At 39.6% G+C, this 20,160-nt stretch overlaps 1 protein-coding gene across 1 annotated transcript in view; it reads right to left on the bottom strand.

Annotated features, from left to right (window-relative positions):
- Positions 1 to 20,160, bottom strand: part of LOC121158641 (CD2 associated protein) — an 82,237-nt gene that overhangs the window by 42,496 nt on the left and 19,581 nt on the right. Inside the window, exon 2 of the mRNA XM_040983509.1 lies at positions 12,436 to 12,596. Coding sequence (XP_040839443.1) covers positions 12,436 to 12,596 — 161 coding nt within the window. The remainder of the gene's footprint in view (positions 1 to 12,435; positions 12,597 to 20,160) is intronic.

The following is a 20,160-nucleotide window of genomic DNA, read 5'->3' as shown; positions in this document are numbered from 1 at the left end:
CCCTGATTCACAATTCAGAAAACTTTTTCTATAAAACACTAGATATGACACTTTATAACATACAGGCGAAGCAATACAATCTCTTTTGTAACAATCAACTCTGCCATATGCAGAGAAGGCAAAAGCATAACTATATTTCAATAAAACTTTATGGACAGTAGAATTTTAACTCCATATAATTTTTATATGTCATGAAAAAGTCTTTTTCCCAACTTTGTAAAACCCAGATAAACAGATGGTGTTCAAATTTTGTACTGTGGGCCTTAAGTCTGAAGTCTTAATGTAAAACATCAGAGAACATAAATATCAAGAGAGCAGCGCTGTGTTCAGTGTCAGTTCTTAGGGGAGGTATCTGGCAGGACAACAGTTAGGATCCCTGCATCCAGGAATGTGTGTATTGTAGCAGTAAAGCCATTACACGTATGACTATATCCTACACTGCAGTGCCTGTCTGGCTCTAGCTCCAGCTTCTCCACTTCAGATCCAGCTTTCCCACTAGCATACACTCTGGAAGGCAGCAGATGAAGATTCTAGTACTTGGGAGCTCAGCCACCTACATGAGACCTATGATATTCATGAATATTTAGATGGAAGAAATCTTCTGAGGACAACAGGAAGGAAAGCAAAAATAGAATGCATTGGGAATTAAAAACTAAGGTTGACAGCCTTCCAAATACATAAAGCCAAATGAGTTTCTATCACAAGAATGAAATGACCTCAAAGTTCTAAGCAAGATTAAGGTCAAGTTTTCTTTAAGGTCCATCAGCTCCTCCTCTGTATCTTATCTCTCTCCCCACCATAACCCCATTTTACCAAATGCACACACATCAGCTCCCATCAGTCCACTATGTTCCCCTGTTTCTGGACAGAGTACCTCCAGACAATCCAGGGTATCAGCTAATTTTAATGAACATTTACAAAGTGTTAGGTCTCTGGTGTCTCTTCCTTCATGACCTTTATCCCCCAAACAGCCAGTAGATAAAATGCAGCGTACACCACAGTATTTACTTTTTATCAACTTCACTTCCTTTGAAAATGTTTTCCAGGATATTCCACTTGAAGAAAAAAAGAACCATGTATGAAGCACAGGAAGACTTCAACAACTGAATCCCACTTCCCAAATAGAAGCTTTCTACACAGTAGGTTATATCAACACAAAATTGGAGTAGGAAAATAATCTGGATAATGTCCATGAAAATAATGCAAAGTAGAAAATTCACAAAACACTCCTTAAAAATAGTATACTCATGGTGGCCCAGTGCCTAAATCCTTGCCTTAAACACGCCAGGATCCCATATGGGCACAGGTTTGTATCTTGGTTGCTCCACTTTCCTTCCAGTTTTCTGCTTGTGGCCTGGGAAAGCAGCAGAGGATGGCAAAAAAAAGCCTTGGAACCCTAAATCTGTGTGGCAGACCCGGAAGAAGCTCCTGGCTTCTGACTTCAGATCAGATTAGTTCCTGCCATTGCGGCCATTTGGGAAGTGAACCAGTGGATGAAGATCTTTCTCTCTGTATCTCTCTCTGTACTTCTGTTCCAATAAAAATCTTTAAAAAAAAATTATAACATACTGTGGCCCAGCACGGTAGCCTAGGGGCTAGGCTCCTCGCCTTCTATATGAGCACCAGTTCTAATCCTAGCGGCCCCACTTCCCATCCAACTCCCTGTTTGTGGCCTGGGAAAGCAGTCAAGGATGGCCCAAAGCTTTGGGACCTGTACCCATGTGGGAGATGCAGAAGAGGCGCTGGGCTCCTGACTTTGGATTGGCTCAGCTCCGGCCACTGTGGCCTCTAAGGGAGTAGATTAGTAGAATATCTCTCTGTCTCTCCTCTCTGAAAATCTGACTTTCCAATAAAACTAAGCAAATCCTTAATAAAAATTATAATATACTCATGTAATAACTTATCTATATCTATATTCATTTTCCCTTAATAAGCTTTTCAGAACATAATTGCTGTCCCTACACTTTGGACAAAGGGACACCTTATTTAACCTCATTTTCGATTTGAAAAAGGCAAAAGCAGGAAAGGACAGATAAATATCCATTATCACTGACACCATACCTGCTTCCTTTTTCTGTTTCTAGAATGTTTATGCAAATTAAGTGAAGTACAGGGGAAAAACATTCAGTACTCTTTCTGTGCCCATATTTTTTTTGACATGTCATGCCAATTAAAATGGACAGAAAACATTTCAATGTATTATAATGATTATATTTTTCAAACCAGTTAATTTTTTTAAATTATTCATACTTTACGTCCTAGGAAGAAGAGGCTTTAGAATAGGGACTGCAGGAAATGAAGATTAGTGTAACTAAAAAGCCACCAAATCTATACTGGACATCTTACACAACTGGTTAGCTCTTGGAGGCCACAGACTTCAGCGAAAAAAAGCAATCCCTGCTAGTCTAAGAAGCAAAAAGCAGGGGATAACAGTGAGGGCCAATTTCCAATACTCAAGCTTTCCTAAGAGCATCTTCTCTTTGGTAATAGCCAACCTGAAATACATTAGAAGAAATAAAGCATACTATTTCTTAAGGGAAAAAAACAAGAGTTTAACTTTTCAAATTCTCAAGCAAATGATTTGATTTATATAGAATAATGTCTTGATTTTCCATTTATACTAGATAAGGTGGGTAAACAGTATATAAATAATGCATTGTGAAAGCTTTCTTCATAGAAAAAAACCTTCCAGGTACCTACCCAATTTCTAAGTGAGGCTTGGTGGAACATAAGGAAGTGTACTTTCACACTAGATATTTCTATACTGCCTTCAACCTGCTTCTGCAGGCATTACTGCGGTGAATTTTTTTTTTGCAAATAAAAAATCTGGGATGAAACTGTCATAGGACAACTTGAAAAGATAAATCTGTTTTGTAAGTACAACTTACCAAATCTAGGTTCATATATCTCTTTTCTAGCATTACCTTTATAACTAATTTTTATAACTCACTGAATAAGATTGATACAGGATTCAGAATATCTGAACACAGCTCACAAAATAAATTAGTGTATGTATAAAAGTTAATGCTTCAATAATATGTAACATAAGCGTACTATGATATTACATAAATGTTTCTATATAACTGTGCTATCCCATCACTTTTGTTTTCTGTTCTTGTTTTGGTGTATTTTTTCATTTCTGCCTAAACAACATATCTTAAAAGGCTAGAACTGCCTTCTTTTTAAAAAATTGAGAGCTGTGTATATTTAAGGTACAAAAAATGCTTAATACACACACACAACACTACACACTGATTAGTAGGATCAACCTAATTAATTTTCAGTTTTTATTATAATTAGCATTTAGAAGGAAAATTGTCTTCCCTATGGTACTCTGACACCTGCTGGGTTTTTCCAGTAATTTGTATCCAACTAATGAATAAACCACTCAATGTTCTCCAGTTGAGCTGTTCCGGAACAAGCAAGCGTCCTCCTGTGGACATTTGGGGGATGAATCTGTGAATGGAAGACCCCTGGTCTCTGTCTCTCCTCTTTCTGTAAAGTTTGCCTTTTAAATAAAAATAAATACCTTCTTTAAGAAAGCTACCTTCCTGAAATGATTTAAGTCACCAGTATTCCTTAATACTTGAAAATATCACTGGGGTTTATCCTAAAAAATAATTTTCATAAAATATAGATTTTTATTAAAATGTCATAAAATCAAATTTCCTACTTCATCTCAAAATTTTTCAAATTTCAAATAAATCTCAAATTTCAAAAAACATATCTTCTTATGAGGACAGTAGAACACCAACAGATTCAAAAAGTAAACTGGCATTCTAGTAAAAGCACATGGAGTTCAAGCACTGTGGCACAGCAGGAAAAGATGCCACTTGCAAGTCATTATTCTATACCCATGCTGGTTCCTATTTTGGTTACTTCCTGGAATCCCGCTTCCTGCTAATGGCTTATGAAAGGCCACACAGCATGGCCCCTGCCATCTTTGTGAGAAGCCTGGAGCAACCTTGGCCACCATGGCTAGCTGGGGAGTGACCCAGTGGATCTCTCTCTCTCTCTCACTCTTTCAAAGAAATAAAAATTTAATAAAGAAAAAAGCTGAAAATTAAAAGAAAACCAAAATTTAGACTTTCTAAAGTAGTCAGATCATCTTATTGTTATATTACTGCTATTGTTTCTTTTTTGGTAGTCAGTTTTTTAATGAAACTGTAATGATTTCCTTCATAATCAGAAAAAAATTCTCCATGTTTTAATAATTAAATTGTAGTTACTGAAAATTATCTTTGTTCTTATTGTTTATTATTACTACTCATAATAAGGTTCCAAAGGCACAGTTTTCCCCCATACTATTACAATACTATAGTCCTTCAGCAACAGTCACAAGTCCAACATTATGTTATTTAAATCTATCATGGAACTATAGGTATAGACAATGGTAGCCAGCCTAGCATCCTATTTTCAAGGTACTTAACAATTTCATTGGGAGTCCTCCTTTTTGTCGGAAGTGGAGATGTATACTGCAAGTATCTTTACTTCCCGGTATGGTAATCTCCATTATACATATACACATACTCTCGTGGATGAACTGTATAATACACACTAGCATCTTACTACTTAATATCTCTTTAAAAGTAGCTTTCAAGAAGATTGTAAACATATTAAGCCAGCTAATGTCTACTATTTATCTGATGAACCTGGTAATAAGTTGAAAAGAAACATCTATAAAGTTCATACACTGTCCTGGCCACGGAAGCCACTTGAGGACTAAACTATAAGATGGAAGACCTTTTCTCTACTTTTTTCTATCTTCTCTCTCTCCGCAAAATCTGCCTTTCAAATAAAAATAATCTTTTTTTTCTTTTTTAAAGATTTATTTTATTTTTATTGGAAAGGCAAATATACAGAGAGGAGAGACAGAGAGGAAGATCTTCCATCCATTGATTCACTCCCAAAGTGAGCACAATGGCCCCTGCTGCGCCAATCCAAAGCCAGCAGCCTCTTCCGGGTCTCCCACACAGGTGCAGGGTCCCAAAGCTTTGGGCTGTCCTCGACTGCTTTCCCAGGCCACAGGCAGGGAGCTGGAAGGGAAGCGGGGCTGCTGGGATTAGAACTGGCACCCATATGGGATCCCAGGCGTGCAAGGCGTGGACCTTAACCACTGCGCCACCACGCCAGGCCCAAAAATAATCTTAAAAAATAACAAGATTATTATTATAAGGAAACATTGAACTGGACCTGTTTGTCACAAACAAAATTGAGTGTCCAAAACTTTTCACAGAATGTTTTGTGAAAAAAAGGACACAAAAATGTTGTAGCCTTTCCAATCCATCCCTAGCCAAACTTGACTATCATTGTTCTTCAGCATGGTTATTTGAAATAATAACAGGCACATAATTTTGTTTTTTATACACAGGAAACCCAGTTCTCCCGTGCTCTCCACACTCATACAATTACAAAATAGCACAGGTAATTTAATGTCTCACAAGAATACTTATTTTCAACTAGACAGTGACTTTCAAATCACAGCTTGCCACTGGACCTAACATACCTATCTGAAGTGATAAGCGCAACTACTTTAATGATCGGTGGATTACTGCTGTGTTGATTACTATGGTTAATTGTTTTAAAAACAAGTTTTGCTTGGGAAGTTCTTTAGAAGAATAGCTGACAGTCATTCACAGTTTCCATACACCCTTCCCTCAGTTTTACTTCTGTCTGCTAGTTCATTTCTGGTAGTCAGTTTTTTAATGAAACTGTGTTAGACAAAATAACATAACCATGTTTCACTTAATGAAGTGTGAGAAATTAACATTTACACACTCTTATATAATCTATTAATAGTGGGCCCGGCACGGTGGCGCAAGTGGTTAAAGGTCCTCGCCTTGCACGCCCGGGATCCCATATGGGTGCCAGTTCTAATCCCGGCAGCCCCGCTTCCCTTCCAGCTCCCTGCCTGTGGCCTGGGAAAGCAGTCGAGGACGGCCCAAAGCTTTGGGAACCTGCACCCGCGTGGGAGACCCAGAAGAGGCTCCTGGCTTCGGACCGGCATAGTATCGGCCTGTTGCGCTCACTTGGGGAGTGAATCATCGGATGGAAGATCTTCCTCTCTGTCTCTCCTCTCTGTATATCTGCCTTTCCAATGAAAAAATAATAAAAATAAATCTTTAAAAAAAAAATAATAATCTATTAATAGTGATTTCACCAATTGGTCCACTAATGTGTTGTTTTAGAACTCAATCTACAATATCATAACATATTTCTTCATTAAATGTCCTTTGTCCCTTTCCATAAGTAAATTTGTAAATCTTGCTTCATTTTCAGTAATATCTTTAATTGATGAGAGTACTGGTAAGGTATTTTATAAAATGAAAAATACCTCAATTTGGCTTTGTCTGAGATATTTCTTACACTTTGACACTAAGAAAAGCTTCAAAAAGGAATGAAGGGCTGGCATATTGGCGCAACTGGCTAATTATGGATGTCAGTTCATGTCCCACCCACCCCACTTTGCATCCTGCCTATGCCCTGGAAAAGCAGTGGAAGATAACACAAGTCCTTTTGATTCTATATTCACGTGGGAGACCCGGACAAAGTCCCTGGTTCCTGGCATCGGAGGAGCTCAGCTCCGACCTTTGTGGTCATTTAGAGAATGAACTAGCAGACAGAAGATCTTTCTCTGTCTCCCCTTCTCTATTACTCTACCTACTAAAAGTAAAAAACATTGTTAAAAGGGGAAGGTGGTAGAAGTAGGAAGAAATGTGAAGTATCTACAACTGTTATTTGGAATTCCCTCAACTCTTCCCTTCTCTATCTACTCCATTATTCACGATTTGTGCATGGATGGATTCGTATCTACAAATGTATTTATGTTATACTTTGGGCAATAACAAAATTTATTTTGCTGCTCAAACTATTCCAGATCTATGTCCCTTACATTTGGGTCTTCCCTTCCCCATTCTCCCCACCTCTTTTTTAAATCATTTACTTTCTGGCAATGTAAGATGATAAAGGTTTATCTTAGTATCATCACATTTATGCCAGAGCCAGAATCAGCTAGCCCTCCAAATATTCAGGCTTCTTTTACTGGAAAATATTGAAAAATCAAGTTCTGTACACTGGGTATACTCATGGCTACTGAGGTGTCAACAGTTATGGGTATACCAACCAACATATATAAACACGCACATGAGGGCACTTCAGAAATTTCCTGAAAATTTAACTAACACACTGTTCCACTTCAACTCAGCTCCGTACTAACAGCCTGGGAAAGCAGTAGAGAATGACAAAAGGACTTGAGTCCTTGCACTAAGGTAGGAAATCTGGAAGAAGCTCCACACACACAACCTTGGGAGGAGTACAGCTCTGGTTATTCAAGCCATCTGGGGAATGAACCAGCAGAGGGAAGATTTCTCTCTTTCAGGTAAAATAAGTAAATCTTTTCTTAAACAATGAGTTTATTCTGATGCAAAAAATAAATATACTTTGAAATTCATGCATGAGGGATCTTCAAAAAATTAATCAAAAAGGTGTATTATGTTGGACCAGGCAAGATGGCTCAATTGGCTAATCCTCCCATTGCAAGAGTCAAGATTCTATATGGGTGCTGAGCCCGTCTTGCTGCTCCAATTCCCATCCCACTCGCTACATATGGCCTGGGAAAGCAGCAGAGATCATCTCAAAGCCTTGGGACCCTGCACCTAAATGGGAGACCAGTAGGAAGCTCCTGGGTCACTGCTTCAGAATGGCTCAGCCCCAGCCATGATGGCCATTTGAGGAGTGAGCCATCTGATGGAAGATCTTTCCTGATGTCCTTCCTTTTCTCTGTAAATCTGCTTTTCCAATAAACATAAATAAATCTTAAAAAGAAAAAGTTTCAGAACTATTCAAATTACTTGGATAGAACCCTCGGAATATATACACACTGAGATTCTGGGTTGATATAAGGTGGTGGTTCCTCATCCCTTGGGTACTGGAACATGCGGTAAGTTGTAGTGGTTCCCCCTTTATTTCTTCCTTTCCCCCAGGAACAACAAGAAGAAATATCAAATTCAGAAGCAATGAGTTCACTATTTTTCCCTAAACTTCAATCCTTCCCACTCTGATCACCCATGCAGTCATTATTAAAAAATAAAATTTATTAAGATAAAATGAAAAAATAAAATATGTATTATGCCAAAACTGTACAGGGATTTCAAAAAAATTCTTCCCTACATAAACTTATCTTAAAAAAAGATTTATTTATTTTATTGGAAAGCCAGATATACAGAGAGGAGAGACAGAGAGGAAGATCTTTCATCCGATGATTCACTCCCCAAGTGAGCACAACAGCCAGTGCTGTGCCGATCCGAAGCCCGGAACCAGGAACCTCCTCCGGGTCTCCCATGTAGGTGCAGGATCTCAAGGCTTTGGGCTATCCTCGACTGCTTTCCCAGGCCACAAGCAGGGAGCTGGATGGGAAGTGGAGCTGCCAGGATTAGAAATGGCACCCATATGGGATCCTGGTGCATTCAAGGCGAGAACCTTAACCATTACGCTATTGCATCAGACCCCATAAACTTTTCTTTTAATCACATTTTCCACAAAACTTTCTAAGTATCGTATGTTTAACTATTCCTGTATTTCCCTGTCCTTTTCAAAAACTAAACAAGACTTCACACTGATGTTTCTGATTTTAGTTAAGCATGTTATGACTACTCTTTAAACCAAGTTTCAGCTTCCCTCTATTACCTAGCATACTCACAACATCCTCTATTAGTAGGTATTTCATTAAACTCAAACCTGAACAGGAAAGTAAAATATATTTCAAAATGAAGTCCCATAATAGACCATTCCCACTAGAAGGCACATATTCCAGCACACAATCAAGAGAATTACAAACACTGGTTATTTATCCTTTAACTTATTTTTTACATAAATGCTTCATTACTGCTAGAAATCTTCTCTGAAAAGCTACTTTCCTTTAAATAAAGAAAAAAAGTAGAGTTAAACACTGTGGCTTACCATAGTCCACTAATACACAATTTGATTTAAAAAAAAAAAACCAATTTGGAATGGAAAAAATAAGAAACTACATAATCATAATTCCAGTAAAGGACAAAATAAGAACTTGTCTACATTTAAATTCAGTTAGTCTCACTTTAACTCTATTGAGATCCACCATTACACTCCACCATAGTTATAAAAAGCAAGCCACTTAATAAAACAAAGCTGACTTTTCCACACCGAGTTTTCACAGGTGTTTCAAGAAATAATAATATATAAGATACAGTTAGACAAAATGCAGTTAATTTAGCTTATCTGAAATGAATTAATAAAATAAAATGCATGTTCGTACTAAGATGCTAAACCATAATTAAACAGAAATTTATCCTGGGCACAAACAATAGCTAAATATTCATGCTGATTCTTGCACTGACCTGCTACTGTGGCCAGGAATAAAGCTACCGGTTTATGGCAGCCTGGGGGTGCAGGCTTGCAGTGGGTCTTGGGGATAACACCGGCTGGGGCTTGCAGTGACCCGGGGCTCACATCTAGGCAGATAAAGCAAGCCCGAGGATTTCCCCATGAGCCTGGTTGTGGATGGGAAGGATAGAGAGGAGGGGAGAGCCCCAGGCTAGCCTGTTGTGCTGGTAGATCAGGCCTGGATCTTGGGTGTGTGGAAGGGTAAGGTGCCAGGCCAACAAGCATGCCAGGAGCTTGAGACCCTGGTGAGTGGGCAGAGCTCCAGAACAGCACATCACCCACTGTGCTTTGCAGAAATCTGGAATGGGGAATCCATGCACTCCTGGGTGCAGGGACTGTAGATTGATTAGGAAAGGGGCAAGGGAATGTGGGGCAGGCAGGGAGGAAGGACTGCTGAGGCAGTGTGCTGCAGGTGAGAAATGACTTCTGAGGCAGGACTCCCAATGGCAACACCACTACACCTGCAGATAAGAGAAGGCACTGAGACTAGAGGACCTTTATGGATCATACTAATGTACCAGCCCATGTGGAAGACATGAACTGGGTTAGTTACCCTGGATTACTGCTCACCACTATGCAGCAGCTCACAATAAAGCCAGGGCTGGGGGCCAGATCATGTGAACTGGGTTAAGGAGAGAACCTGGCTGGGTTAACTGATTATGCAATGGTGCAGGAATGAGCCAGAGTAAGCATAGACTGGCTGGGCTTTGCTGAAGCATTAGCTGTCAAGGGCTGGGACTGGGGACAAATCCTGCCAAGCTGGACTGCAGAACCACTTGGAGAGCACTAGATCTGGGACTGAGAGTGGGCCCAGTAGGAAGACTATGGGCACCTCTCTGATGGGTTGAAACTCTCACTGGTGAGCATGAGAACCAGGGACTGGGGTGGTCTCTGGTCTGCCAGCACAAACGTGGGCTGGATACTGGGGTTGGTTGGGTTCAGGTAGGCTTCAAAGCATACTGATGTGTGCAAGAGTTGAATGGGATGAACATTTGAGGGTACAGCTGAGGGTCAAGTGTGTGGTAGGCAGGGTCGGGCTGGGCAGTAGCATCCAGTGGTTTGCATAGGAGACAGAACTGACACAGCAATTGCAACCAACAGTGTGTGAGTAGACTGATGTGGGTGACAGACAGAGTTGGATTCTGTTCTGCCCAGGATACACAATAGTCAGGTCTGGAATCACCTCTGATGAGGTCTCTTTGGGAATCCCTCCAAACTGAACAGCTGGATTCAGGACTACAACCACGGGGAGAATGGCAGGATCTGTAATTGACCATGGAGTGCATGTATCAGATCTGGGCATCTTTAGTGGCTTGGATGGAGCAGTGGATGGCATACCCAGATGCACAGGAGGATATGGCAGTTCAATGGGGCCTAGGAGGGCAGAGCAAATTGGTCAACTACACCAGCTAAGTGTTGACAGCAAATATCTGGCCAAAAAGAAACTCTAAGGTAGACTATATCAGCCAATGGACATTGGAAGGATCTCCTCATCCTTGGATCAGGGAGAATCGACAGCACTTCGGAACTACGAAAATCACTTGAGTAGAACCCTTGAAACATGTTCTACACTAGGAATTCTAGGATGACATCAGGAGGCCACTCCCCATCTGGGTAATGTGGGCCGTTGGGAGGCTGGGTATGGCTTCTACCCTTACCTCCCTCCCTCCCCCAGATACTGGAAGAAGAAAAAAGAAAATCTAGAAACGATGGTCTCACCCACTTTCCCCTAACCCTTGACCTTTCCCAGCCTAATCAACTATGTAAACATAAAAAATAAAATAAAAATATATATTTATGCTTTGTAAATATTCCGCTAACTACTACTATGTAAGTTACAAACGTAAATGAAATACAAGCATTAGCTTTTCCAGAAGAACTCATAATCACAAACTATGCTACAGTATATGTATACATGTAAAAACAAAACAAAATATGGAAACTAATATTATTATAAGTGATACATAAATATATAGTCTTTGCTTTTTTCCTACTTTAAAGTTAATATTTTATTAGCTTATACCAAATTTAAAAACCCTGAACACTAATTTCTGGCTCGAGTGACAGAACTATTTCCTACAAAAGGAATGCTTGTTATTAACTAAAGAGTAATTATTACAGTGATGACACTGATACTCAAAAAAAGTGTGATTCAGGGCCTAGCATAGTAGCCTAGCAGCTAAAGTCCTCGCCTTGCATGCACTGGGATCCCATATGGGCACCAGTTCTAATCCCGGCAGACCCACCTTCCATCCAGCTCCCTGCTTGTGGCCTGGGAAAGCAGCTGAGAACAGCCCAAAGCCTTGGGACCCTGCACCTGCATGGGAGACTCAGAAGAGACTCTGGGCTCCTGGCTTCTGACTGGTTCACCTCCAGCCATTGCTGCCGCTTCGGGAGTGAATCAATGGACAGATCTTCTATCTGTCTCTCCTCCTCTATAGATATCTGACTTCGCAATAAAAATAAATAAATCTTAAAAAGGGGCAGGTGGGGGAGTTGAGGATTCAATACATTGCAAAAAGTACTACAAAAGCAAAAATAGATTTTAAAATGCAATGAGAAGACTTTTAAGATAATTGTTGAGAATCTCAGTTTAGATTCAGTCTCTTTAGCCACTGAACTATGGGGAAATTATTTAAATGTTTTAAATAAAGATTTAAATATTTAAAAGGGTTTATTTTCTGTCCTGCATACCTACGTAACAAAGTACAAGTAAGAGCATATATGGAAAAACTACTTTACAAATTATAAAATGTAACCCAAATGCTAAGTATTAATTTGTTTTTAAAAGCCAGACAAATACATAAAGAGGCATAAGCATATACAAACAAAAACACACACACTATCATCCAGCAGGACAATAAACAGCAATATTAACAGAGGCATATCCTTGGAACTCATTTTCTTAAATTATGTAACATAACAATTTATTCAAAACATTTTTAAAGCATTTCTTAATATTAAAAGATGCAATTCAATAAAGCAATAGGTAGAAACGTAACCAAAAATATTTACCTTGACAAAATTATCAGGAAACATTCCTCTTCTCCCATTTAGTTCTCCTTCTAGCCATCCTTCCTCTTGGAGTTTTTTCACATTCCTGATGATTTCCCCAACTCGAATAGTTAATTCATCATCATGGACAGCATCATAGTCATATTCCACAATATAGTCAACTAAAAAAAAAATAAATGTTGAATATCTAATTCACAAAACACTCTAAACCATATTAATCAACATAATAAGACATCATTAAAGCTTGTAAGTTTTTCTTTACTTCAACAATTATCTTGATAATCTTAGTATATGGCACATTGCAGCTTTTAAATAGAAGCCTCTAAAGAAATACAAATCCTAATTCATGCCATCAAACATGCTCATTTTTGTGAGACTCTGAGGTGGTCCCTATTATCACCTCCCTCCCCATGGCATTCCTGTCTGTGAACATCTACATCTCCTTGCATGAGCAAGACTATAATACCATCTCTATGAGAGTATAGATCCATGGTTAGCTTAAAAGATCCAAGCTGCTATGTTTCGAGATAGAAATGAACTTCGAAGAAGAAATAAAGAAGTCTCTGGATGACAGCAAGACACTGAGGACTTCAGCTCGACAACCTCAAAGATCTAAATGATGCCAACAGTCATATGAAGTTAGATAGCAGTTCTTTCCACAGTAGAACCCTACATAGATTAGAATGCACCCATGATTAACATCTTTCCTGCAGTCTTACTGAGGAAATAGTCATCCCTGAATTTTAAATCACTGCAACTATGAGATAACAAATAGTAATTTTTGCTTTAAGTGTAGTATTTTATGTTTTAGGAAATTATATGACAGTACTCAAAAAGTTAATGAAGGGCTGGGCATCAGACCTACTGGCTAAGACATTAAGGACACCAACAATCCAGACTGCACTACCTGGGTTCAACTGCCTGCTCCAATTCAATTCCAGCTTCCTGCAGTGCATGTCCCAGGAGGTAGGAGATGACAGTTAAAGGAGCTGGGTCCTTATCACTCAAATGAGACACTTTACATTGTATTTGTACCTCTCAGCTTTGCTTTAATCTTTGCAGGCATTTAGGGAATGAACCAGAGGATAGGAACAAACATTTTCTTACTCTCTCTTTTGCAATTCCTGCAGCTTTCTTCATAGTATATATTTTCCATAAATGTTTGAAGACTTCTCATATGCACAAACTTCAAAATTTTTTGCACCAAAATAAATGTATCATTTAACTCCTTTCACCAATTAAAATTATTTATTTGAAAAATTAATACAAAGACAGAGAGAAAGGGAGAGAGAAAGAGACAAAGTGAGATGGGTACACTCCCCAAATGTATGCAAGAGTAAGGATTGGATCAAGCAGAAATCAGGAGCCAGGAATTCCATCCATGTTTACCATGTGGATGTAAGGGATAGGCACTTGGGCTATCTTCTGTGGTCTACTCGGGCATCAGTAGAGAGGTAGATGAGAAACCAGCCAGTTGGGATCCAAACGGGCACTCATATGGGATGCCATTGTCACAAGTGGTAGCCTAACCTACTGAACCAAGAGGTTTTTGAAGTACACTTATAAATATGTCATAATATTTTGAACAGTTCCATAAAATGAAAATTAGCAATTTCCTGTTTAAGATGGTATATTAATCACTCCATATATCTTCCCTTTTCTCACAAGAACAATCAGAAAGAGGAAAACGTACACACACTAAGTGTACAAAAACAAATTAATACTAGTACACAAACAAAAATCAATGGAATAGAATAGAAGCACCAGAAGGGAGCCCACACAGATACAGCCAACTAATCTTTGACAAGAAAATGCAAAACAATCCAGGGAAAAAGCCTGGTCCCTTCAACAAATGCTGTTGGGACAAATGGACAGCAGCCTGTAGAGGGAAGAACCAAGACCCCCACCTGTCACCTTATATAAAAACCTGCTCTAAATGGATCAAAACCTAAATCTGCATCCAGAAACTATCAAACTATTAAAGGAAAACATAGGAAGCACTCTTCCAACATATAGGAATAGGGAAATACTTCTTGAAAGACATCAAAATAAACAAGTGTGACTAGATCTCACTAAAAAGCTTCTGTACAGCAAAGGAGATGACCAACAAAGTGAAGAATCAAACAACTAAAGCGGAGAAAATCTTTGCACACTGCACAACTGATAGGGGACTAATATTCAGGATCTACAAAATTAACGACTGCGAACAACTCTGTGAAGAAATGGGTTGAAGGGAATGAACAGACATTTTTCTAAAGAATAAATTCAAATGGTAACAGATATATGAAAAGATGCTCAGACTCCCTAGCTGTCAAGAAGATACAAACAAAAACCCACATTGAGGTTCCACCTAACTCCAGTGAACTTGGCTTACATTAAGAACTCTATTAACACCACCTGCTGGCGTGGATATGGGGAGAAAGGAACCCTCCTTCACTGCTGGTGGGAGTGTAGGCTAGTACAACCTCTGTAGAAATCAGTATGGGAAGTGCTTAGAGAATTGCAAATAAACCTTCCATATGATCCAGCTAACCTGCTCCTAGGAATATATCCAAAGGAAATGAAAACTGCATAAGAGAAGGGGATCTGTAATCCCATATTAACAGTGACATAGAGTCTCTTCCAGCTGCGTGGTGGCCGGAAGGCCCTGGGATAAGCAGCGTCTCATGCCTGGAGTGCACGTGGCTGCTACCATGGGCGCATCCGGAGCCGGTACCGGGCTTGCCAGTTCGCCATTTGGCGCTAGGATCTGGCTCCTGGCCGCCCGGCCAGGGAGCTCTGGGATTTGGTTTTTATGATTGCTGCTTAGAAAGCTCCATGATGAACCCTCAGGGCTTTGGGTACATGAATCAGCCCTAAAGATACCCAATGAGGGTAAATCTCCCCCATGGACCTGTACCTAATATGATCTCAACCCATGTGTTTTTAAAATTGTATAACCAAATATATTTTCCAAACCTTTTACTACTCAGAAATTGGGCGGGAGAGCAAAGAAACCTTCCATCTCCTGTGAACGTGTGAGGAAGCTGTGTAGTGTAACCTCTCAGGCACATAACAGATAACTTGTGGACAATAGATTCAAGACAACATTAGACAACAGTAAAACTACAAAGACATACAGGGGGAATCAAGAGTAACCCTGACAACCTATTAACAGGAGGTCATGTGCACAGAGCAGTGGGGGACCACAGAGTGGAGCAGGTGGACAGGAGAAGGCTTGTATCCCAAACCTAGAGACTCCCGGATCCCCACCAATGACTATCAGTACGGACGCCAAGGACCACATTCCAACTGCCAAAGAGACCACAGGGGACTGCAATGCCTTCGGAGGCCGAGAACTCAGAGGATATCCCCCACTCTTTGGACCTATCACACAGGATGGAAGAAGCTGAATCCTTCATCATAGGATCCAAGGCCATCGGAACAACATCCAGGAAACCTGAGTGGTCTTCAGAAACAGAACAGTAAACTCCCTTCAGGACTAGGGAGCGGAGCTATCTCTGGTTCTTACTTAGCTCCAACTTCGGGTCCCCAACCTCTCTGCAATGACCATGAGGGACGCTCCAGAGCCCCCCCCCCAACACACACACACACGCACACTCACACACACACTCACAAATTGGAATGGATAGGCAGAGAACAACAAGGAAGGCTTGGTCAGCATGGACTCACACACACCTTATTAGGTAGGACACAGGGATTAAGTACTCCTCACCAAGGTATGGAAGATTTCTCTGCACACCCATTCTAAAACTGTTTTGCACCACAATTGTTGAAATGTCATTGAAATAGTCACAGAAAGTTGTTAAGGCCTTGCATCCAATTTTGACATATCGGTTGCTTAATACTGTGTCAATTTATCTCTTAACGTTATATATTGTTGCTGATGTTATGTTGGGACTTTTAATTGACCAGGATTTTACTCTGTTGGCTCTGCCTTTGGACCGGGGAGGGTCTCCCTAAGAAGCCGCTGAACTTGACCAGAAAATAAGATGATGGACTCTATGCTTGGTGTATGCTTGCAATGAAGGAATCTCAACTAAACTTGAACTATGGTTACGCAACGGGGGAAGGAACCCACCATGGGGGGAGGAATGAGAAAGGGGTAACGGGAATCCCAGTGCCTATAGAACTGTGTCACATAATATAATGTAATTAAAATAATAACAATAATAATAAATAAAACAATTAAAAAAAAAAACAGTGACATAATCCACAATAGCAAAGACAGGGAAACAACCAAGATGCCAGTCCAAACAGGAGTGGTTAAAGAAATTGTGGCACACACAGCGCACCAGCCTCAGCGGAGCCTCTCACAGATGAATCAACAAATGGCTGGCATGAATATCAGTAGTGCAAACCCTACATCTGGTTTTGGCCAGCCCCTCAACACAACAGCAGGATGGTCTGGGAGCTCTTTGGGTCAGACCCTCAGCATACAACTGTGGAAATGAAAACTGTAACACAAGTCTCATCCAGAACTAACTAACTAACTAACTAACATCCCTTGCTAAAATGCATCTAGTTCCTGATTAGTCCATGTACATATATAAATTTTTCTTTTTCCCCATTTGTTCACATTGAGAATGATCTGACTTTGTTGGTCTGTTCTGATTAAATTTAATGTGGTGAAAAGCAGGATGAAAAACCATTTTATGTCCAGGGCAGCTTTACTCATTTTTCCCATGATTTCATAAACTGCATTATTTGAGAAGCTGCTCAGTCAACTTGCATAATCAGTTTTACTCTCAATAAAATTATAGCTCTAATGTTTGCATATAAGGGAAGTAGATATCATGTTAGTAAAATACCTCTAACAGTATAAACCCTACCCCTAAATTAGCCAGTAATCCTATAGGAAGGTACTGTATGATCAAATGTTTAATCATATAAATAGAATGTAAATGTATCACTGAGCAGTGTTTTCTAATGTTTCAAAATTATTTTATTTCATCATTTCACTTCACTGTGCTATTATTATGATGTGCTTAACAGGGAACATGGTCAAGTGAAAGGAAGATAAACTTGGATGTTAATACAAAGCATTTAAGTGACTGTTTAAAGGATTCAAATTTTATCTGACTCTTACAATTTGGATCTCTTTATGCACATAGTGCTAACAAAGACCTTTTCCCGCACTATATGTAAACAGGGTAACTAAAACAAAGCCACTTTAAACCCTTGAAGGTATGTCCAGGTTTATGACGGTAATTGTGTTTACATTTTATGGTGCCTAGTATTGACAAAATGTTATTACCCTATATTAAACAGATGAATCCCTCCCCTCCAAAAAAGAAACTGTGGCACATACACTCCATGGAATATTACTCAGCCATTAAAAATAATGAAACATATACCATTTACAACTAGATGCCCCCAACTAGAGACCAATATGCTCAGTGAAATAAGTCAATCCCAAAAGGACAAATACCAAACGTTCTGATACAAGGCAGTTTTCATGCAAATTTTAAGATGGATAACCCAGGCCCGGCACGATCTTACTGTGGATAAAGTCCTTGCCTTGAATGCACCAGGATCCCATATAGGCGCTGGTACTAATCCCGGCAGCTCCACTTCCCATCCAGCTCCCTGCTTGTGGCCTGGGAAAGCAGTCAAGGATGGGCCAAAGCCTTGGGACCCTGCACCTGCATGGGAGACCTGGAAGAAGTTCCTGGCTCCTGGCTTTGGATTGGCACAGCACTGGCCACTGCGGTCACTTGGGGAGTGAATCAATGGATGTAAGATCTGTCTCTCCTCCTCGCTGTATATCTGACTTTGTGATAAAAATAAATAAATCTTTAAAGAAGATTAATAACCTTTTCCTTATTGTTTTTGCTATATCCTAAGTTTTGATGTTTTTGTTTTCATTTTCGTATCTTCCAAAGTTTCTTTTCTCTTGTTGAATTCATCATTGGCTCATGGATCGGAAAACAGCATCATTTTACCAGAGAGGTTTTCCTGTTTTCTTTTCTTCACCCATGTGTCGGTTATTCACTGACTTGTCAGCTTGTTTTTTGACTACATGGTGCTGCAATTTTTTAAATTTTATACCTGTTGTTGACTTTGTTTTATGGCTTCTCATATGGTTGGGAGGGACAGCAAAGGAGGCAGACTGGTTACAACCATCAACAATATAACAATAAAAATAATATCTCTGACAGATAAGGAGTTACAAAATTAAAACAAAAAGGTGAGATTCAATCCTGTCATGTAGGATTGAAATCAGTCAGCTTGAAACACAACTGTCAAAAAAAAAAAAAATACAGATATATACATCAGAGTACTTGGATTTAAGTCTTCAATCTATCAATTCTGGTGTGCTGCTAGTGTACACTTTGGTGAAATAGCTGCTGATGGCTCAAAGGTTTGAATCCCTGTCATACACAAGGAGAATCCAAAATCCCTGGCTCCTGTCTTTGGACTGATCCAGCCTTGTTTTCTAGCAGTGAAATGAATCAACCTTGCCTATCTCTATTTCTCCTATCTCCACCTCTTTCTGTCTGCCTTTCAAATAAACATAATTGAGTAATTTTAAAAAGCCAAGCAAATAGAAAATTAATGAAATACTAAAATGATACAAAGCTGAATGAAAAATTATTCAAATACAAAAAAGTTTGACACAAACTGAACAAATTTGCCATCACCACTTAGTCTTATAAAGATGCTAAAGGATGTGCTACACACAAAGAACACTAATCACCACAGTGAAAGAATGTGAAGGTAGAATCTTCTGATAAAAATACAAAAGAAAAAAAAAACAACAACAAGAATACTGACAGAAAACAGTAGAACTCAGTCATTACCTTTCAATAACAACCCTGAATAATGGACTAAACAATCATTTGAAAGATACAAGATGGCAAATGAATTAAAAAGCCAGACCCATCTATTTGCTGTCTATAAAAAACACAGTTCTGGACCGGGCGTGATAGCGTAGTAGTTAAAGTCCTCTCCTTGAATGCACTGGAATCCCATATGGGTGCTGGTTCTAATCCCAGCAGCTCTACTACCCATCCAGCTCCCTGCTTGTGGCCTGGGAAAGCAGTCGAGGACAGCCCAAAGCCTTGGGACCCTATACCCTCCTGGGAAACCCGGAAGAGCTACTGGCTTTGGATTGGCTCAGCTCCAGCTGTTGCTGTCACTTGAGGAGTGAACCATTGGACAGAAGATCTTCCGCTCTCTCCTCGCCTCTGTATATCTGCCTTTCCAATAAAATAAATAAATAAACAAACAAACAGTTCTGGGACTGGTATGGTGGCACAGCATGCAAATCCTCCACATGTAATGACAACATCCTATTTGGGTGCTCCACTTCTGATCCAGAACCTGCTTATTGGTTGGTAAAGCAAAGCAAAATGCCTCAATAACTGGACCCCTGCAACCACGTAGGAGGCCCTTGGAAGAAGCTCCAGGCTCTAGACACTGAAGCAGCTCAGTTCCAGCTACTGAAGCCACTTGGAGGATTGACCAAGCAAACAGAAGATCTCTCTCCCTTCTCTCTCTCACCTTCATTTCGTAAATCTGCCTTTCAACTAAAGAGAATCTAAAAAAAAAAAAAAAAAAAAAAAAAAAAAAAAAAAAGCAATATACCTCAACAATAAAGATACATGCAGAATGAAAGTCAAAGGATATAAAAGGAGCAGGTGACCATTCTAATATCAAACAAAACAGCCTTTAACCAGACTGCTGAAAGAAACAAAGAAGAGAATTACATAATGATTAAGG

This window comes from Ochotona curzoniae, unplaced genomic scaffold (assembly GCF_017591425.1).
Source record: "Ochotona curzoniae isolate NIBS_2020 unplaced genomic scaffold, NIBS_Ocur_1.0 contig_3819, whole genome shotgun sequence".
In the NCBI taxonomy this organism is placed as follows: Eukaryota; Metazoa; Chordata; class Mammalia; order Lagomorpha; family Ochotonidae; genus Ochotona; species Ochotona curzoniae.
The sequence above is the reverse complement of the archived record's forward strand: the minus strand, read 5'-3'. Positions and strand labels throughout refer to the sequence as shown.